At 46.2% G+C, this 19,406-nt stretch overlaps 1 protein-coding gene across 1 annotated transcript; it reads right to left on the bottom strand.

Moving 5' to 3' along the window:
• Positions 1-275: 275 nt before the first annotated feature.
• Positions 276-17,422, bottom strand: LOC8030481. Its single transcript, XM_029992396.4, has 5 exons — positions 17,103-17,422; positions 14,753-14,900; positions 13,438-13,713; positions 11,970-12,064; positions 276-5,900 (listed from the first exon to the last, which is right to left on the bottom strand). The coding sequence occupies exons 2-5, from the start codon at positions 14,874-14,876 to the stop codon at positions 5,382-5,384; spliced, it is 1,014 nt and encodes a 337-aa protein (XP_029848256.2). The 5' UTR covers positions 14,877-14,900; positions 17,103-17,422; the 3' UTR covers positions 276-5,381.
• Between the last annotated feature and the right edge of the window lie 1,984 nt (positions 17,423-19,406).

Here is a 19,406-nt window from a genome sequence, read left to right as displayed (position 1 = left end):
GAGCATGACAAACCTCTTCCACAAAACCTTCTGCTCGTCATGATTGGTGATTTCCTTATCTCCAGAGTTCGCTCCACTAAAGTGGAAAAGGTAAAGGGTGTCGTAAAAAACACTTGTCCTTTCTTTTTTTTTTTTCAAGTGTTTTACAGAGATTGCCAAACTTTGGCTGCATGAGGGGTCGTTTTAAAGCGGCTGGAAGCGACTGAGATGCGAAATATTTCATAATGCCGAACCAACTCGCTCAAATTTCAATGAAATACATAATTTCCTTAAAATAACACAAAAAGAAAAAAAACTTTTTAATGCGGAAAAGTGAAGGTACACATTTTTGCGGCAACGCGCAGTCGGCATGGCCCATAAGTAGAGGGTAAAATATTTCACAAAGTTACTTTACAAGGATATGCTACCATCAGGACTAAAAAAAAAAGAGAAAGAATATTCTTGCTTAAGAAATAAACTAGTACAAGTCACAATTACACGAAAGACTACTCTTTAAATCGGGAGTTAATCGATTTGCAGTAAAAAAAGTCAGGCGCTAAAAAACAGCAATCGGATATATTTTTATTTAGGACACGTTAAAATGAAACAACCCACCAGAGTGAAAACAATGCACGAAGGAAGATGTTAACAGGTGAACTTTGAACACCATTTTTACCAAATATAGTTGAGCCAGAAATTGGTACGAAAAAGGACAACCAAAGTTATAACTTACTGACGAAGTTGAATATACCGGGTTATTAACCCACTGGACGGCCTATCGAGCCCCAGCGAATGCGAACAGAATGTTTATAACAATTCTGGAACTGTTTTTAGTGTATACCTTTAAAAATGGTTTATATATCAATTTTGTAATCTTTCATGCTGCCAAAAGGTGGTAGGCATTTTTTTTTTAGTGGCCTCATCGTGGATGCTCCCTTGACACCCTATACTCGGGACTATTAAAGATGTCTTCTCTCTCCCTCTTTCTCTTTTAACAGGGGATGGAAGGCTCGGCAAGTTTAATGAAAAACGAACTTCTATCTTACCGGCTGCCAAGTCAAGCAAAAGTAAGCTTTTGGGCATAGTTCGAACCCTGCACAAGGTATAGTTCTTATAAAACTAATGCAGAGTGGTGCGCGTTCACGCGCACCACTCTGCATTGACGTCACACCAGTCGCCATTGCTCCGGACCACGCTCAGGCGCCCGTACCTTCTGCAGCATATATTTTGTACCATCTAATTTCTTCTTCGTGGCAAGCCTTGCCGAAAAGAACAAATTCGATAGTGAAAAAATGTATGCTGCAGAAAGTACAGGCACAGGAATGGTACGGAGTAATGGCGGCTGCTACGGTGCCATGATAAATATTGCCAAACTTCCGAACACTGTAAATGTTTGATATTAGAAATCAAGTGGAATATGGTGTTATTTGAGGCGATAACCGAGGGTTTTGGAAAGTCGCACAAGTCTACAGTAACCATCTGGCCATGTAGTAGGGTCCTGGTTTATTATATTCCCTGTCTTAACAAAGCGAAAATAAGTTTTCGCGTAATGGTGGTGCAAATTCCTCCCATTTTGGCAAAATGTAGCAGGGTAAGTGCTTTGGCGCAAATCGCACAGCAATAACACCACTGTAATCCTCTTGGTGCCGCCCTCCCCTAATCTGCGAGGGGCACCATGTCGGGAAAAGGTAAAAAGTGGAGACCATATAGAAAAAAAAGGAGGCGGGCAAAATTTGTGAAAACGAGCACAGGTGCGCAGACATGACAAATGCTGATTCAAATACAGTAAATTCGATCATCATGCTAGATTTCACTTGTCAAAACCAAACTCAAGAGAAGCAAGTCATGTACAAACAGAAAACAACCACAACACTCTGCACAACAATGTAAAAAACAAAGTAAATCGGCTGCAAAAAAAAAAAAATAATGTCAAGAACATCTTATGCCATACTACCTATATAAATACACCGGTTTCATTCACACTTCGAGATTACATACGGAATAGACAGTCTTCTGTACATGTGACCTCGTATATCGTTGAGCTGCTCTCTTCCTTATATAGCAGCAGAGCTGTTGCATTACCATGTTTGGCTCAGACAACGCGTCATGCTGACTAGCCCTGCATGCAACTCTTGAATAGAAAGTAGTCACAACTCGTAAATAATAACTACATCTGGCTGGCACATCCGAGCACAAAGACAATGACATTACTTAACCATATAAACAATATATGAGGTAACCAAACCCCGTATGGCCTTATACCGGTGTTGTACATCATCAGAAAAACTCTGTACAGTGCATCATAAAAAACGACGAGACACTGATGTAAAAACAAATTCTAAATCTGGGCTCATTGTAAACTTTGAATGTGGCCGTAAAACATGTCGGAGACCTCGAAAAGGAAGGCAGTGGAAGTAGCAAAGACCTACTCGATTAAAATGGGAATGTCACGAGTATAAAAGATTACAGCAGGGAATTGACCCTATTCTTACCAAAGGAACAAGACTAAGAACCATTGATAAGGCATCAAAGGGTCATGTCTTGCTAATATGGAAACCCCCATTCTTCCAAAATATTGTCCATAATGTGAGCCGTCCATAACAATGACACAAAAATACATGTATTTACCTGGTTTGTCCCTAAAAATTTGGTCTGTACAGTGAGGTATCCACATTAACGACACATGACTGTGTTTCAATAATATTAGAAAGAGGTGAAGGATGGGCAAGTGAATGGAACATGAAATAACGAGCCTCATATAAAACACAGGGACAACTTGAAAACATAAAATCGATGCAAGAGCCATTCTAGCAAACAATGTACTCCAAAAAGACGCATTTTGACACATCCAACTTGACGTAATACATCGATCACTCGGCATTGTTTGTTTTATTTGTACCTGCAAGTACAAATAAAAACACATGTCCTTTCTGGCTGTGCCCTGCAGATGCACGTGCATCTGCAGGGCACAGCCAGAAAAGACAATGTTTTCTCAGGTTTTTTACGACCAGATGACATGACTTGCACTTTTATCAACAGTGTGCAACAACATTGTGCACACTAGAGGATAGTTTACACACACCTGCATTTGACTATGACTGACTGCACCACAACTGGTTTTTAAGCCTCTTGTGAGCCTTTATGATCGGATGCACTACTGCACAGCCGGATGCAAACAGTTACAAGAGGCAAATCGGTTGTGGGGCAGTCGATTGTAGTCAAGCAAAGATGTGCGAACCAGCCTTTAAGGCACGGCACAACATGCCTTTACAAGCAACATACAAGACACATCACAGATTTTGAAGAAAGGAAAAACTATAAAAGGCCTGTGCAGGCATCCCAACTTTGTATGTTTTTCGTTACCGGGCTTAAAAGGTGACTCTGAGGACAAAAATACAGAGGTCCCGAAATACATTGGATGACTCTAAATCAGGTTCAGGCAAACACAGTAAGCCTGTGTCCATTTCGTAAGTATTCAAAGTGTTATGTATGATCTACGAAGAGAAATGTTACATGGCTTGTATGACACACCACTCTTTTCCCAAACAGAAGCCATTTTGCGCCACCCCTGCGTGCGCCACCATTCCAATTCTTGCCAGTGAAATTGCACCCAGGCTACAGGAACAGCCAGAGCAACCAACAGCCAAGGCTCGTCAGGGGCTATTGCCCAAAATGATTGGAGCCGTTGTTCGTATCGGCTGTCCCAAAACAAATTGTGCCAAGTATGCCCGGCCAATATCAAAATTGCAGCTGTAAATGCTAACGTAAGGAGCCAACCAAGGAAGGTCCGTTGCTGTCAAGGCCAGAGAAATGAAATGTGGTACTCTGGGAACATTCAGAGTTTGCCCTCGGCCGCCTTATCGGCTTCAGCTACCTTACCATCTTTCGAGTGCCATGTGTCACACCGACCGTATGGGCACGATAGTCGAAGACTGTCAAACTGTTTTGCACGTCCTGCAGTCGTAAAGCCCTAAGCTTTCCTTCCTCTGGGCTTTTTATTGTCGCATAATCTTCATCCTCCATGCGTGAACACCCACGGCTATCAAAACCTACCTCTGGCAACGAGATTGTAACCATCCTTGACCTTCATGTTTGTACAGACAGCAGGATGCGCCCATGATGGCCTGTCACGCAAAGCCTTTTGAGGGCAGAATGTATAGTGGTTGATAGTGTGGAAGAGAAGTGCTGAAACTGCCTCAACCAGGAGTTTCACTAGATGTGCTTCTTCCTCAAAGGCAGCCAGGCAAAGACACCCCACTGCCCGAGACCACCACCAAGTCACTCTTTCCTTCTTTTTGGGCTCCTATATTTTTTTTTTCTTCTGAAATTTAAACTTCTCCAACTTGGACACCTATGTGTCTGCACTGCCCAACTTCAGGAGGTATAGAAGTTTTAGAGGCATTCATCACGGGACATGCAACAATGTTCGGCGAACCTGCCAGATCTCGGGAGGCATCCAAGTCAAAAAGTCGCTCAGCTTTGGAAGTGTCGGTGTAAGCCTAAATACCTCTGCATGGCCTACTGACCAACTCCTGACCGCCCACTTTCACAGTCTTCAATCGTTACCGACCTGGCCCAAATCGAAGACGGCTAGCAGTCCTTTTCATTACGGCAGACCAAGCTGGACTAAGGCACCTCCCTATAACTTGCTGCGAGAAAGGCTAGCTCCCGGGAAAACTCGAAATGAAAGCCCACATTCTCTGTACTCCGCATCGCCATACAATGAACCGCAGCGAACGCTACTAGCCATCCTAGCCGACCCGGCGCCACGAAGGTGTCGCGTGACTGCGCACCCTGCGGATCTCTGCTCCCCTCCTAAAGGTCACACAACACTCGCACAGCGTGGGATCGGCTTCGACAGCTCGTAGCACCCATCGAATTCCACTGTAAGTTCAAACGGGGTAAAGAAGTGCTCCTAACGAGCTACGTCGCCTGCCATCCTGGAATTCCTGATGAGGCACCTTTTCGCGAGTCCCTCCTACCCGCTTTTCTTTTTTGTGTTCCTCATTTCCGACATAACGCCGCACCACATGCTACGTGTAGGCGAATGCATGAATACGTTGTCCCGCGTGATGAGCACACCGTAAAGCCATGGTAACACAGCTTATGCATCATACAAAAGTTTGCAGACAATGTCTGAGGCGTGCCTCTTACATGTGTGACGGTGCAGTCACATTGACAATACAAAAATCGTCTGCAGTTATGTCTGAAGAATCTAAATGTACGAAGGAAACGCGCTCCAAACATGCTCGACATGTGTTTGCGGATAAATGTGTCATTGTGTCTGCAGTGAACGCCTCGTCTTTTGTACGACGTATTAGCGGTGCGACTCCGGCTCGCGCCTCATGGCACCGACAGCCCGAAAACCGCCCCCGACACCAGTTCCAGTCCATGGCGCGCCACTACACATTCCCGTAGCGTGGCTCTCCGTTGGGCCTTCGTCGCTGGGTGGGCGACCTCTCCTCAAACGTCGGGTTCTGGTACGTGAGGTCGGCGCCATTGTTCACCGATATCACCGTACGGCTCCCCGAACTCACAATGCCGTCCGTCCCGTTACCCTCCAGAGGGGGCGGTGGCGGCGGCGGCGGCAGCATGGCTGTCGACCCGTTTTCGTCGTCATCGTCCCGTTGCGCGCCGTACGTCGGCTGGGGGTTGTACGTTGGCTGCGAGTCGTATGTCGGCTGCGGCTCGTAGGGCGGCTGGCTGCCAGCCGGCTGGCGCTCTTGAGGCACCTGGGCCGGATAAGGTGCTGGCGGCCCGCGGTCGAAGTTTGGGTTGCTGTAGGTCTCGGAGAAGTCGTCGCCTTCGCGGTAGCTCGAGGACGCGGTGGCCGCTTCGCGCATCGTCTGCAGTCGCCAAAACTGGATGTTCTCGAGGGCACAGATCAGCACCAGGAAGATGTCGATCACCAGAATAACCACCTGCGGAGGGTCGGCAGAGGGGGAGATGGCACAAGACACGCTGCTTGCCGTCCGTCGCCAACGTCAGTGAAAGAAGTGCTGCGTGGTTCGATGTCTGTACTGGCGTTCAACCTTAATGCAAGAGCTCGCTCAAAGCTTAGAGTAGCATAGTGATCTTAGTAGTCGGGATATAGACCTTTCCCACGCAGGCGTCTTGAATTGCGGAACTTCTGGGATGGGGGAGAACATCATTTTGCTCTCGCCATGCAACTGGGAAGTGTTTGTGTTATAATTTCGACTGTCACTCATTCTTGTTTTGAATTGTCCTATTCGTTTACCTGTTCCAAATTTTTTTTTTACTCGTTCCAATCCAAATTTGAGTGTGTGAACGTGGCTGGGGACAAATGTAAACGAAAGAGTTCTATAACAGTCATTAAAAAAATCCAAAGAATAAATTCACTCAACTTTCTTGGTTTACGGAACATCAATGAAGCAACAACTCCAATAATATCGAGATATTCTATTGACTGACTCCAGAAAACGGGAAATAGCTTGGAAGAAAATGCCTTCTCCACTGAGACTTTCCTGATAAAAAAACTATAGAAGCTTTTCAATTCAAAGACTAGCAGTGCCTTAGCATTCACTACGTTCCTTCCATCACAGTATAATTAATAGCGATAATTTTCACCATCAAAAAACAACCAGTGGGTTTTCATTTCGGTGTACGAAACCGCATGAAAAATTGCCAAAGAAAAAGTAAACATAAAAAATAAGTACCAAGAGCCAGACACTCACACACAAAAATTGCCCTTGAGCAACGAGACCTTACTGTTTGTGGCTGCATCCAACAAGAGAATATGCAAGGTCAAAAACGCACCTCAAAATACGTACAAGTGCAGACTGTGAGCACGCACCAGTCGTGGGCACGTTACTGCTAAAATGTAAGTGTTAGAGTTACAGTTACCTGGGGGGGAAATGTAATCATGCTACAGTTACAGTTACAAAAATGAAAGTGTAACTTGTTGCAGTTACAGTTACTTTGCTAAAGTAATGCCAATATGTTGTCATTACTTTACAAAACATATTAGAAAACATTCAAGAGTAACCTTCCTTAATATGCCTTTGAAGGGGCAGGGCAACGGTTTTAATGTTGAAAGAATTGCCAGTTTGCATGTTTTATATTGTTCATACAAGCCCAAGTGACCAAAAACGCGTCACCTTCCCCCCAAAAACGGCTATTCTGCTGCGTAATCGCTAGGCAAAAAACGAATTATTTGCCGATCTGCAGCCACCGGTGGCGGCCACAAGAACTAAAATGACGGCGTCTCTGGGGGATACGCGGAAGTCAACAAACCCTGTCCCCCTCCGCTGCTACTCTCGCCGTCAGCCCCGTGGCGAACCGTCCTTTGTGTCCATCGCCCGCCGCGACCTTCGACGAGGCTAATCCTTTGAAAGTCGACAATCGCGGAGGAAGTGGCTGAGGTCTCTGAAGAGAGGGCCCAAGGGGAAACCACGTGAACCCCCAAAGACGTCACTCGAAAGTCAGCGTGGAGAGTTGAGATGCACTTTGTCCTTCGATGGGTTTCATTTTTTTAAATAAGAACTAGCGCTCGCAAGAAAATGCGGCTTTCGGTTTTTCGTTTTATAGGTGACGCAGATTAATTTCCGCAGTTAATTGGCCAAAGCCTGAACATCGTTGCACTGCCCCTTTAAATTAGCATAGATTTTTCACAAGATCTTAATTAAAGAAAGTATTCGGGTAAATTCTCAATAGTGTTATAGTTTAGTATTGGGGTAAATGCCCAAATATAGTTTCTTCTTTACCAAAATTACAAGCAACTTGTTTTTCATAATTTTATGCTAGCAGGTACACCAAACCTGCTGATGATCCATGAAGAACGTCAAAATAAGCGCAACTACCATAAGGAATATACGAATGCAACAGTATGCGTCTAGATCTTGGGTATATCCAATCATGGTGCAATCTTAAAATCAATATATTCTAACTTTGAATTTCTCTGGTGAGGCGAAATGGGACGGAAGCAATTAAAAACATACAAATGTGATATCAATAATAATAATAATAATATAAGTCACACCTTGCAATAAGCTTAGTAGATGTTTCCTTATGCCACTCCAATCCACTCGTCAGTCGAATTGTTCTCTACTGTGTGCGCACAATCTTTCTTGAAACACAAAGCTTCTCTTGAAAACTAGAGGACAAATGTAGCGGCAACATTCCACCGTCGAATCCGCTAAACACGGCAGCAGTGCAAGAGCAGCACTGATCGAGGCACGAACAACCACTGCGTGTAGAATTCCTAACGGCTGTTGCAATCTTTTCTCAGACTACCGTATAAACTCGTGTAAGGGCCGCACTATTTTTTCCCGATTTGAGGGCAAATTTGCAAGATTGGATAAAAAAAAAAATAAAAAATCTGTATCCACATTTTGAAATGAACGTACATGAGCGCGCTCGGCTGCACTGGTCAAAAACGCCTTCACTCCGGAATCCAGGCTGAATCATCAGTTGGATTTAATTAGTTTACATACTGCGCAATACGTGGCAACTTTCGACTTGAATCCTGTATGACTGTTGAAGTGGTACTTGCCCATAGCTCTGATTGCGCGAAAAGGCAGACAAATCACGATACTTTGAAGCGAATCGAAGAACAAAAAAAAACCTCCCCAGAGTGTACAGTGGCGTTCAGAAACCTGAGTGCACGCGCGAGCCGAGCCCGCTGAATCTTCATTCCTCGCGCTTGCCATGGAAGCTGACATATCCTTTATCTTTTCTCATTGTCTTCCGGCCGCAACACAAACGCATCCCGACGGTGCGGCCGACCACGATCGAGGTTGGCAGCCATTGTGCCATACGGTGATACGGATGAGTGGAGAGCAAATATTGGGGATGCGGAGACGTGCCGCTACGTGCTCGGGTGGTGGCTAGCGCCACCTAGTGATATATATTCATAAACTTTCATACATTACAGTCGGCGTGCCTCAAAAACAAGGGGGTGCGGCGCTTACACGAATAATTTCTCTAACTTACTTTTAAAATATTTTGCCCTAATTACGGGGGTGCGGCCCTTACACGCGATTATACGATATTCCTCACCAGATCGGACACGTTTGAGCCCCTCCATCTCACCACCCCAACTAGAAGAGGCCACCCAGAAATCCCACGACGTGAATATCTATAAATCAACTGATGCCAAGCTTTCAGCGAATACTCTTTCTCAAGTGACGGGACTCGAGAAGCAGAGCAATAGGGGACAACAAATGGGTGATGGGAGGCAAGGCCAGTAATTTGGTTGGAAAAAAAAGGGAAGGGAGAGCAAATAGGCCTAAGGTCGCGACCCCGCAAGAATGCGTCTGGGGGTTGGAGGATTCAAATTAGAGGGGAAGGAAACGTATGCTTGGCGGCAAAATGACGAGCTTTGGAAAATCGGCTGTGCTGCAAGCCTGTGGGCGTTTGGGGCGACCATCACCAAAAACTGTCCTCCACAAAAAGTACTCGCTCCCTCCGCCGGACGAAGAAAAGAGAAACGCTATAGAGATGCCGTGCTTTGTTACAGCTGCGTGCGCTGTGGCCGATGTACAGTACACAGCAGGTATGGACAAAAACCTCCCCATCCTCCCAGTTAATAGGAACAGCTTGGCTGAGCAGGGTCACCCAAAATTTATTTCCTTTTAATTTTAATCTTTTTTCTCTCCTGCTTCGGACGGTTTCTGCGGCAGTTTTTGATGTGCCCTTCAGTATCAGGACTTGGGACTCGCTTACGAGTTGCGAGATGATTTGGTTGTTGTTTTCTGCAATATTTTTGCACATACAGTCGCTGACTGATTTTTGGACACCACTGTTTTGGACATGTCCAATTATTCGGACACTTTCGCTGAACTGTCACTTACCCCATAGAGTTAATGTAGAACGTAGACCGAAATTTTGGACACAATAAAGCTTGTTGCTCGATATTTCGGACACAATTTGTGTAATTTTCTCCGTTTACAGCCATGAAACAGCCACCACGATAATGCAGTGAGCTTAATCACCAGCATTTTCGGTTGTTCTGGTTTTGACTTGTAGCCTCGATACCACATATTGTGCAGTAAAGAAGCTGAATTGAGGTTACAGTCGGGCTTTCTGGTTCCGCTATAGCCAACATGGCCGCCGTTTGTTCTTCTTATGTTGCGCTTTTCGAGTGTGACCCCAAGAAGTTCAGCAGTCTGCCATTCTTAAGCTGTTTGAGTGAGTGTTTGAGTTGAGTTTTTTGTCCAATGGTATTGAAGTAAGCTGGGTGGGCTAAACATTGTCTAAAGACAGTGCCAAGTAGCACCAACTTCATATTTGCTGTGTGCACCAATGAAGGTGCCAACAAAGCACGGCACCGTGATCAACCATATCAACAAACACGTGAAAAGTGACCCACATACAGCTGAAGTTGTATGAGAATTTAATATTGACATCAAGCATGTGGCCAGTACGAAGGGAAGGGGTGCAGAAATTCGGGATTGAGGCTGAAGTCGTTTTTTTCGGACTGCTTGATTATTTGAACAATTTGAGGGTACCCTACGAGGAGTTACTGTAACGATGCTACTCTTCACAGTTATTTTCGAAAAATAGTAACCCTGTTACAGCTACACAATATTTTCACTAAGCAGTAACGGGTTACACTTACAAGTTACTAAAACATAGCTAGTTACCGGTAAATGTTACTAGCAACTAGTTTCACCCAAGACTAGTGTGCTTCTACTCTTTCAAAAGTAGGTCGACTGATGTGTCAGCAAACACGGTACTGTCAGGTCTCATTAATATGGACCCCGTTAATATGGCTACCTCTCTATATAGGCAACATTTTGGGGAACGAACGGGGTAAATACTATGTGTATTTTGTCTCGTTAGCAAGGGCAACTCACGCCGTGGACGCTTTTTGGAGGGAACGGGGCTGACCAGATTATTGAGACATCCCTGCAGCACATCGTGTCTAGAACAGCATCTGTAATGTCCCGGAGTAATGGCACAAATGCATCCCGTAAAATACTGGACGAGCGCCCACTCAAAATTGAGATAATCGTGAAAAAATGGGGGATGGGCGCTTGTCCGGTCATCAGTTTTACATATAAATGTACTATGCATATTTTCTCGGATCTTAAAAATTTGGGTATGGGTGCTTAGTGTTGAATGCGCAGATGCATGGCATTCTACGGTAGTCACTAGTTAATACAACTGTTTTGCCATATCTTTATTCTTTTCTAATCAGGCAGCCCTCGAATTCTTTTCTGCAAATTACGTGCACTGTTGAGAAGAGCCCAAAATGAATCCCTTTAGAAAGCGCTTTGAAGCAGATGAACCCTGATGTTGATATAAAAATTAAACTTGTTTCGATCATTCTGATGAAATCGGGCAGCATAGAATCTGTTGCGCACGCCTTACACTTTGTCATGCTTGGTTACGAGGAGCTTCGGGTGGTTTCGAACGCTTTGCTTGGTGCGGAACGTGTCTCAGGCTGCGGGCGGTAATGTCAGCTACGTGGGGCGATGTCTTATTGCGAGGGCAGGTTTATCGTGCCTGCCATGCCATCTACTGTCTGCCCTGAGAAATTGTGACGTCGTACTACATCTGCTGAGCTATCCGTTAGTATGTCAGGATTTACCCTGTGACGTCGTGAGATCACGTGGAAGGCTACGCTCCGTCAATTAGGAGCCGGCTGGGCGTCCCGACGGTCGACTGCTACTGCAGGCTCCTGCCAATCACACTTAGTCCAGCTGCTTGCGCCCCCTTTGCCTCACCCTCATGGCGCCAAACAGAGGCGTGAGGCTGCGGATGTGACGGTCCAGTGTTCGATTCCCGCCGCACCACTCTGTAAATCTCGTCTTTTGCCCTTAATTATGCTTAACAATAAGTATGGTTAATTATGACTAAGTATGCCTTCTATATACTTTGTATGCTTCTGCACCGCCTGCGATTGGCTATGTATCCTTTATGTTGCTCTGACCTGTGTGTAACGGTTTTTCGTTAACACTCGAGTGTTGCACGAGAAGCAGTCCTTAAGCACGTTCTTTGTTAAAGGAAGATAACCTGCACCACACCTGAATCCAGAAAGCCCAGTCTCTCTGCACCTGGTAGAATCTCGGCTGCTCCGTGCCCATGCTGCCGAGGACCACCACCACCACCGCAAGCACCACTGCACGCGTGAGACAGACGTGGAAATGTGGTAAGGTCAGGGAGTCTGAACACGACTCACCATCAAGCAAGGAAAAACAAGGGGAGAGACAGAATGACAGCTCCTTTTTTCACGAGAAAGCAATAAAATAAGTATTGTTAGTGAAAGAAAAAAAAAAGTTACCTTCTTCTACACCTAAATTTTAGCAAAAGTGGAGTCTATTACGTCAATATACTTAGAACTCGAGGTTAAACAAGGGATGGAGGCCTCATCTTTCTTTGTATTCAAGGAGGGGGGTTGCTGAAGCCCAACAAACATGTCCCTCCCTCCCTCCCTTTCCCCCTCTCCCTTCCCCTCCTCTCCTCTCCCCTCCCCTCCTCTCCCCTCCCCTCCCCTCCCCCCTTTGTAGTCACCTACGACAACAGGGATGAATTCAGACTTTCATTTGATGTTCAATGCAAGGGGAAATATATGGAGCAGAAAGAAGGAGCTTATCTTTTAGAGCAGGTTTAGATCGACACATTTTATGAAGAAGACATCAATTATATCAGTTAGATATTTTGAAACACGACAAAAGAGGAAGTGGTAGGTTAGCTTTCATGGACGAGACACTGGCGGTAGAATGACATGGTTGGAAGAAATAGAACATGCAGTGTGACTTTGGACAGCCTCAAGGTTAGACAACAGCGTGGTGTGACCGGGATCCCAGAGTGAAGCATATTTCAATTTAATTTCGACACGCAAGAAACTGCACACGTCTCGCGAGCTGCAGTTTGGCTTTTGGTCAGCGACAGCGTTCTCGGCTGCTGATTTGACGTGATGCCATAGCTTTCGCGTAATCAATACAGAAGACATTTTTGACCCGTCTGCAAGTTCACAATTGGGCAATATCTTGGTGAGAATGTCTCACCAACATACGAATATCGAGAGAGGCCTCGCGGCCTCTGATGTGATTCTCTTCAGTACTCTGTCATCTTCCGGTCAATGTCACCTCATGTACGGCAGCGGAACAACTTTAAATTTGCAAAAGAAAAGCGGGTTGTCAACGGCTTCTGACGTGAAAGAGTAGACGATCAGAATTTCAGTCCGTCCGATCTCATTTCTCCACGGCACTCGGTTCGTAGCAAATTGTCAACTTTTTTTTCGGTCTGTTAGCAGACGACTTATGACGTTTCCTTGTTTCATTTTCGTCTGCGAATAATGCTTCGTAGCATACAAACCGCATTCTTCGCTCCCGTTAGCAGACGAACCATCTATGAATGTCATCTGCACTCACTCCGCGAGAGGCAGAAAACATCTCACTCTTGCGATGACCAAAGTCGGACCCCTGGTCTAAACCCCCACATGAGGAAAATTAAAGTAACAGACGGCCATGACACCATTTTAAAACTCACGCGCGACGACCGCCACGGTGATCTTGGTGAGGCACATGAAGCGCGCGTCGAAGCATCCTTCGTCGAGATTGCGTGCCAACTGCACCACCCGGATCAAGGCCAGGGGCAGGAAGCCCAGAAGCGCCAGCAGGTGGAACACAGCCAGGACGCCGGCCGCTGTGCTCAGGCCTGTGAGGGACAGGCGGCTGGATGGGGAGTCACAATCCTCGAAGAAGAATGGCACCCGCTCCGCACACACCCACCACAGGCCGAAGTGTCCACGCTCTAGCACCGACCCTGGAGTTGTCGGGGGTCGTGGGGGGAGGAGGGGCCCCCGGAGGGGAAAGATATTGGGAAGTCACGAGGCCGTCACCATTGTTTTGGACATGCGTGCAGTTGCACTTAGAGGTTTCACTTTTGCTAAAAGTCTAGTAATTTAGACAATAGACTAGTAACAAAAGATGACAGACAATGGCAATGAGGGAAAGCAGGCCGGCAAATTTACAAAAAGCAATAACAAAGTGCGTTAGACTTTAATGGTAACAAGCTGCCGTCCCACCACTGGAAAAATTAGTTTTTTATATCTCATTTTGGTTGTACTAAGCTTATAAACCAGAAAATATGGTATATGATGTTAGAGTGCTTTACGTTGACATACCTTTGTTTGTGTTGCAATGTAGAACCGGGAAGGCATGTAGCTGTTGGTGGGCATCACAAACAAACAAACAAAGGTTCCGTCCAATCTCTAAAACAAAATCTGGTTGTAAAAGAATTTCTGGGGGTTCTTCGGCTTGTCCATATTTGGCACCCTAAAAAGTTATTATAAGCACCTCCACAAAGGATTCTTTGTAAAAAAAATGATGAGTCATTCCACTCTGTGACCAGTGAAGCTGTTTAGCACGCGACACAGACGTGACATCAATTTTCCCGCTAAATTTAGTGGGGAAACTGCATTGGTGTTGAGGTCACTTGACGCCAATTTCACCGCCAAATTCAGCGAAAAAATTTCCCCGCTAAATTTAGCGGGGAAATCGACGTAAAGAAGCCGTGATGCCGCTTCTGTTGCCGCACACGAAAAATCCACGGGACCCTAGCCATAAACAGCTTCGCTGTAAAACCTATAAGGGTTTCTTTTCAGTTGCTTTTTTGATGCCGAAGAGTTCTTCATCGCTCAGTCTCCTTCCTAGTGCGACAGGAAGCAATAGTGCTTTAGGCGAAACCATTCTTCACGAGCTGAAAGAGTTCTTGGGGCCGTCGAAGAACCTTGCAAGAAAATTTTTCTTAGAGTGTAGCGTCCCAACGATGAGTGAGCTCGGAGGTCTGTGCGAGTGCTCACCAAACTCCGTGAGTCCCTGAAAGGTGCCCCAGTGCGAAGGGGGCAGGGACACCAGCTGGAGGATGATGTTGATGAAGCAAAGGATAGCCTCGCATCCTGGCAGCAAGGCCGCCCCGACGTTCATCTCGCACCCGCACGCACATCGGCCCTGCAAAGCCACGCGCGGAGGCACAAACAAAGGAGGAATGACGAAGCAATGCGGAGAATAACAGCGATGGGCTCAAAGGGAAGTGAGTGCACACACAGATGAACCAAAAGCTCGCTTCCACTTAGCCATGGTGTAAGACAAAAGGTGCGAACATGAGTGTGTTGCAGAGCCAGTTAATATCCTCTCTTCGTGTTGGTTGCAAGTAGAGCCACCATCTTGGATAAACGGCTAGTGGTGGACTGTCACGGGCCCGGTTGTCCGTGTTTGACTATGGGACACATGATTGCTTTTAAAGTCATTCTCTGGAAGTGCCGAGTCATGTAGAACATGGTACTTGCGCTACACGTGTTGCTGAGACACAGCTTCGTCATTGACCCTAGTTTTGTACTCCAACGGCAACAAGAACAGGTTTCATTATTGCGTTGAAGCGGAGAAATCTCTGATGCAATGTTCAAACTAGCGTCCTCCGTTGAGATCAGAGCAAATGCACAGAGCGTAAAGAGTACACGTCCAAACGCCATCGTAATGAGACTTTTCTTTTTTTTGGTTACGCCGATAGGCTAGTGATGATGCCGTCGGCATAGCTAGGCTACTCGGGCATGCGCCAACAGGACTTTCTGGTTGATCGCCTCGCAGCGTTTGCCGTGATGTCTGTCCTGACCTAATGAATATCTTACACCATCCACTAAGCTAAGATACTTAGGTTGTGACTTGTGAATGGGCCATGCTAGAAGTTGCGAGAGCTCCCTTATCTACAGGAAAAGTGTTCCAGCACAAGCCCATGCACAACATGACAACTTAAAGCTAAGTTGGCTTTGAATGTGGAAAGTTTATACTATGTTTTACTTCAAACGTGTTGGTTGGTTGCAGCAAAAGCTGCAAAAGCAAGCTTCGGGGTTTCAACGCACCTGCCAAACAAGCATGCTCGTGTGGCATAAGCATTATTTGGGCCAACATGCCCGTGCCTCTAGCTTTGGTTTCGCTCCCACATAAAGTGAAACAAACTATAGGGGGAATTCACTGGTGGCCATACTCGAGTCCACGGCTGCTAAGAGCGTCCCATCCTCGTCGCCAATGTTGTGTATTTAATCTTTACATAATATATACATTACAGCATACAGCGGGCACAACCGGCCGGGTTGGGGCCAGAGCAGTAGAACGTCTCGTGAATGCGCGCGTGCACCAGTTCACCGGCATCCCTGGATATCCTCGGTTGCCAACACACAACAGTAACTGTGCGCTTCCACGTTACAACACGCCTTCCACACCATAAAGTTTGCCTGTTTTCACAGCCTCTCATTCCCTGGATGTGCTGTGAACAAATACAGTAACTGCAAAAAACGACTTCACGAAAAAAAAAAAAAAATACAAATAAACAAGCTTGACTTTTTGTTGTTATTGTAAATGTTGGTTAGCACAAGCCAATCTATGAGCTGACTAATCATCATCTCGTGGACCGCTCCAAATGCCAACGACATTTCGCTTATGTGTCAGTGCGACAGACGAATCCTTACACGTGTGTCGCTCAAGGCCACTCCGTGCTTCAGTCGACCTGCTTTAGATGCTCTGGTTTACATGGAGTGAATTTGAAAACCTCACGTCTCAGGGGGTCAGAAGATGATCGCGCAACCATAGTGGGTTTTCCTTCGCTTGCTCTTCATAAAATCGCGTTAAATTAGTTCAAGCGTGGCTAGCGACGAGTACTTGTCATGCTTTAACATAAGGTCGAAGACCCAATCCTGCAACCACACAATTACACATTCTGTGATTAGAATCAGTTACCTTTTCTTAGGTATTTCGAGAAAACTGAGGAGTTGTTGCCGTACGTGACAAAAGTTTCTGCAAGGATCGCTTAAGTACAAAGACTGTCAAAGTGCCTCCGACTTGATACCACGGCAGTGAAAGCACTCAACTTTGGCGCTTCTCGAGACCCAGCGAAAGAGACGAACGATCATACTAAAACTGTTTGTTCCGGTTGGTTACTTAGTATCAAACGGTGTCTACAGAGAGTGATATGCTCGGTTGTGACAATTAAATACCCGAACGGTCTGCTGATAGCACACGGATAGAAAAAAAGAACGCAGAAACAACGGCAAAACGCGACAAACCACGTTAATCCTTTGCAGATTAGCGCGAAATGTCAACAAGTGCAGTGCTTACCTTCCGAGACCGCTTATGAGCGAGGAAAATGGGTCCACTTACCTCAGAACTTGGCACATAAACTTTCACGGCCTCCGACAACGCGAACTTTAAAAACTGGCGACCTCCGAAATACGTTTTGCTTTTGGTTTTGCTTTCTTCTAACCCGCACGTTTCCTACCAGGGGGCAGGAGGGCTGCCAAAGAGAATCGAAACCGAAACCAGACCTGGTTACCTCGTGTTACACAAAATAAGCGTAGAATCTGAACTGAATTACAACACCGTTTCGATAGATTTAGACGTAAGCATTTCCTGCCAAGTCGCTTTCACTGAGTTAACGTTTTGCAGTGTGCGCCGAAAGCGTGGGGTTGACATTGAGCTATATATCACCGCACGCCCACTTATCGCTTTAACTGCGTCTTGTATCATAATGACCCCAATGCACAGACCTAGTATCGCGCTGCACAGCAGCCGCCCGGCGGCCCACGTTAAACGGGTGTGCCCACGCGATTCATTTGAGACGGTCGACAAAGTGTCGACGAGCGGTCCGAAGTGCAGACCCAACAATATGTGCGTCTTATATCCGAAGCATTAACGCTTGACCGAAGACAAACGCGCGACGCGCGCTAAAGCCCTAGTCTCACTTGAGCGACACCGACCAAACTCAAGTACGTGCAGCGTTCGGAACAAGTGATGCATGCGTGCGTGCCTGAAAAAAGTGAGAAAAAAAGAACACGAAAAAAAGAACACGTAAAGGTTTTGAAAAAGAAACACCGAGGACGAAGTCATACAACTCCCTTCTAAATAGAGTATATGTATCTTCGACCTCCGTGGTCTTTATTCCTTAAAATTAAATTTATTCCTTCAAATTAATTGCAGCTCGCCCAAAGTGCTTTTGGTTTTGTATTCATTACATTAAAAGTTCGAGCCCCCCCCCCCCCCCCCCCCCCCCCCCCCCCCCCCCCGAAAAAGCAGCAGAGTGCTAGCTCACTTTCTTTTTATTATTATTTTGTTGTTGGAAATACTATGTAAATACCGGTTTCTTAGTCTCCTGCAAGAAAGAGTTCGGTAACTACATGCATCAACTATGGCTCCTACCTGATTGTGACTGTGATCTTTTCTGTCGGTCAATAGAGAGTTTTAGTAGATTGTTCCGATACCTCCGATAACGATACTATGCATGCGCAAGGGAGGCGGTGGCGGAGTATCGGGTATCGTTATCATGGGAACGATCTACTAAAACTCTCTATTAAAGGCTGTTGCGCGCAGTTTGCCTTGCGGTACGTAGTAGTCCTTTTTGTTTTATTTTCGTGTGCACTCGCGCTTTCGATTGAAATTGGTGCGGCTTCGTGAGCCTCAGAAACGGTTTTACAGCCCATAATTACCGTCAACTAAAATAGGGCAGGCGCCGATAGTGCGCTCGCTCACTAAGTGCATTGCTACCGTCCGTGACTGTTTACAACAAAAGAATACATTGGAGGTATCTATCGGTAACCCCAGAACACTTCCATCTGCGTACAACCAGGCTGAAGGTTCTGCAGTATTGATGAGTTCAAATCGACGCGCTATCTATGACAAATGGTCGCTCATAACATCGTCAGAATAATTTCAAGCTTAGGGTAAAAGACCGATGCGTAGGAAGTGAGGAAATATAAGCAGATCGATGGCGTCCCAGTACTACCCGATAGGTGGCGCAGCTCTGTCCTCTCGTCTAGAGTTCCTGTATATGCTACCTACGGTAGCAGAGTTGCGCATTCAGCCTCGGCGCGTGGCCGTAGCGCCGGCTTTCCCGCACGAGCTGGTTGCTTTGCTCCTCACGTGACTAAATTTGGCGAATAGCGGCGACGCGCGCGCCGCCGCGCATGGAAAACAGGAGAGGAGGAAAAGGAGGCGGAAAGCAGGGAAACATACGCCGGGGCGAGAGAAACGTCGGCGGAGCGACCGTAAAGGTGGCTTTCTTGCACGCCAAGGGATGCTTTGCTCCTCACGTGATCGGATCTCGGCGAATAGCGGCGTGGCGGCGCGGGGAAAACAAATGCGCAACTCTGGCTCCCGTAGGGAGCCTATACAGGAACTCTACTCTCGTCTAGAGTTCCTGCATAGGCCTATAGAGGAACCCTACTCCCGTCGTAATGAGTCACAAGCCGTTGTGACGCAGCCAGTCACACTGAAATGCAGATGTCTGAAACGACCTTTACACAACAAAACTACACAACCGGGGCGCAATTTTCTACGCTCACTTAGCATGCTCCCAATGTTGCTTTCTATTTCGGCGCTTGCAGCTTGGTAACATCTCATACGAATCTGACATCTCACCAAAATAACGATTTAAAACGATTTTAGTTGCAAGTTAAAACGCTATACAAG

The sequence above is a fragment of the Ixodes scapularis genome, unplaced genomic scaffold (genome assembly GCF_016920785.2).
Source record: "Ixodes scapularis isolate PalLabHiFi unplaced genomic scaffold, ASM1692078v2 PGA_scaffold4__175_contigs__length_147842914, whole genome shotgun sequence".
In the NCBI taxonomy this organism is placed as follows: domain Eukaryota; kingdom Metazoa; phylum Arthropoda; class Arachnida; order Ixodida; family Ixodidae; genus Ixodes; species Ixodes scapularis.
The sequence above is the reverse complement of the archived record's forward strand: the minus strand, read 5'-3'. Positions and strand labels throughout refer to the sequence as shown.

What these genes read in the sequence shown, in the direction of transcription:
- LOC8030481 (XM_029992396.4), bottom strand. Translation starts at nt 14,876, where the DNA reads ATGAACGTCGGGGCGGCCTTGCTGCCAGGATGCGAGGCTATCCTTTGC. An exon ending in CACCGTGGCGGTCGTCGCGC is followed by an intron (nt 12,065 to 13,437) that starts GTGAGTTTTAAA and finishes TCACGCGTGCAG; the next exon opens with TGGTGCTTGCGGTGGTGGTG. An exon ending in ACTGGGCTTTCTGGATTCAG is followed by an intron (nt 5,901 to 11,969) that starts GTGTGGTGCAGG and finishes GACCCTCCGCAG; the next exon opens with GTGGTTATTCTGGTGATCGA.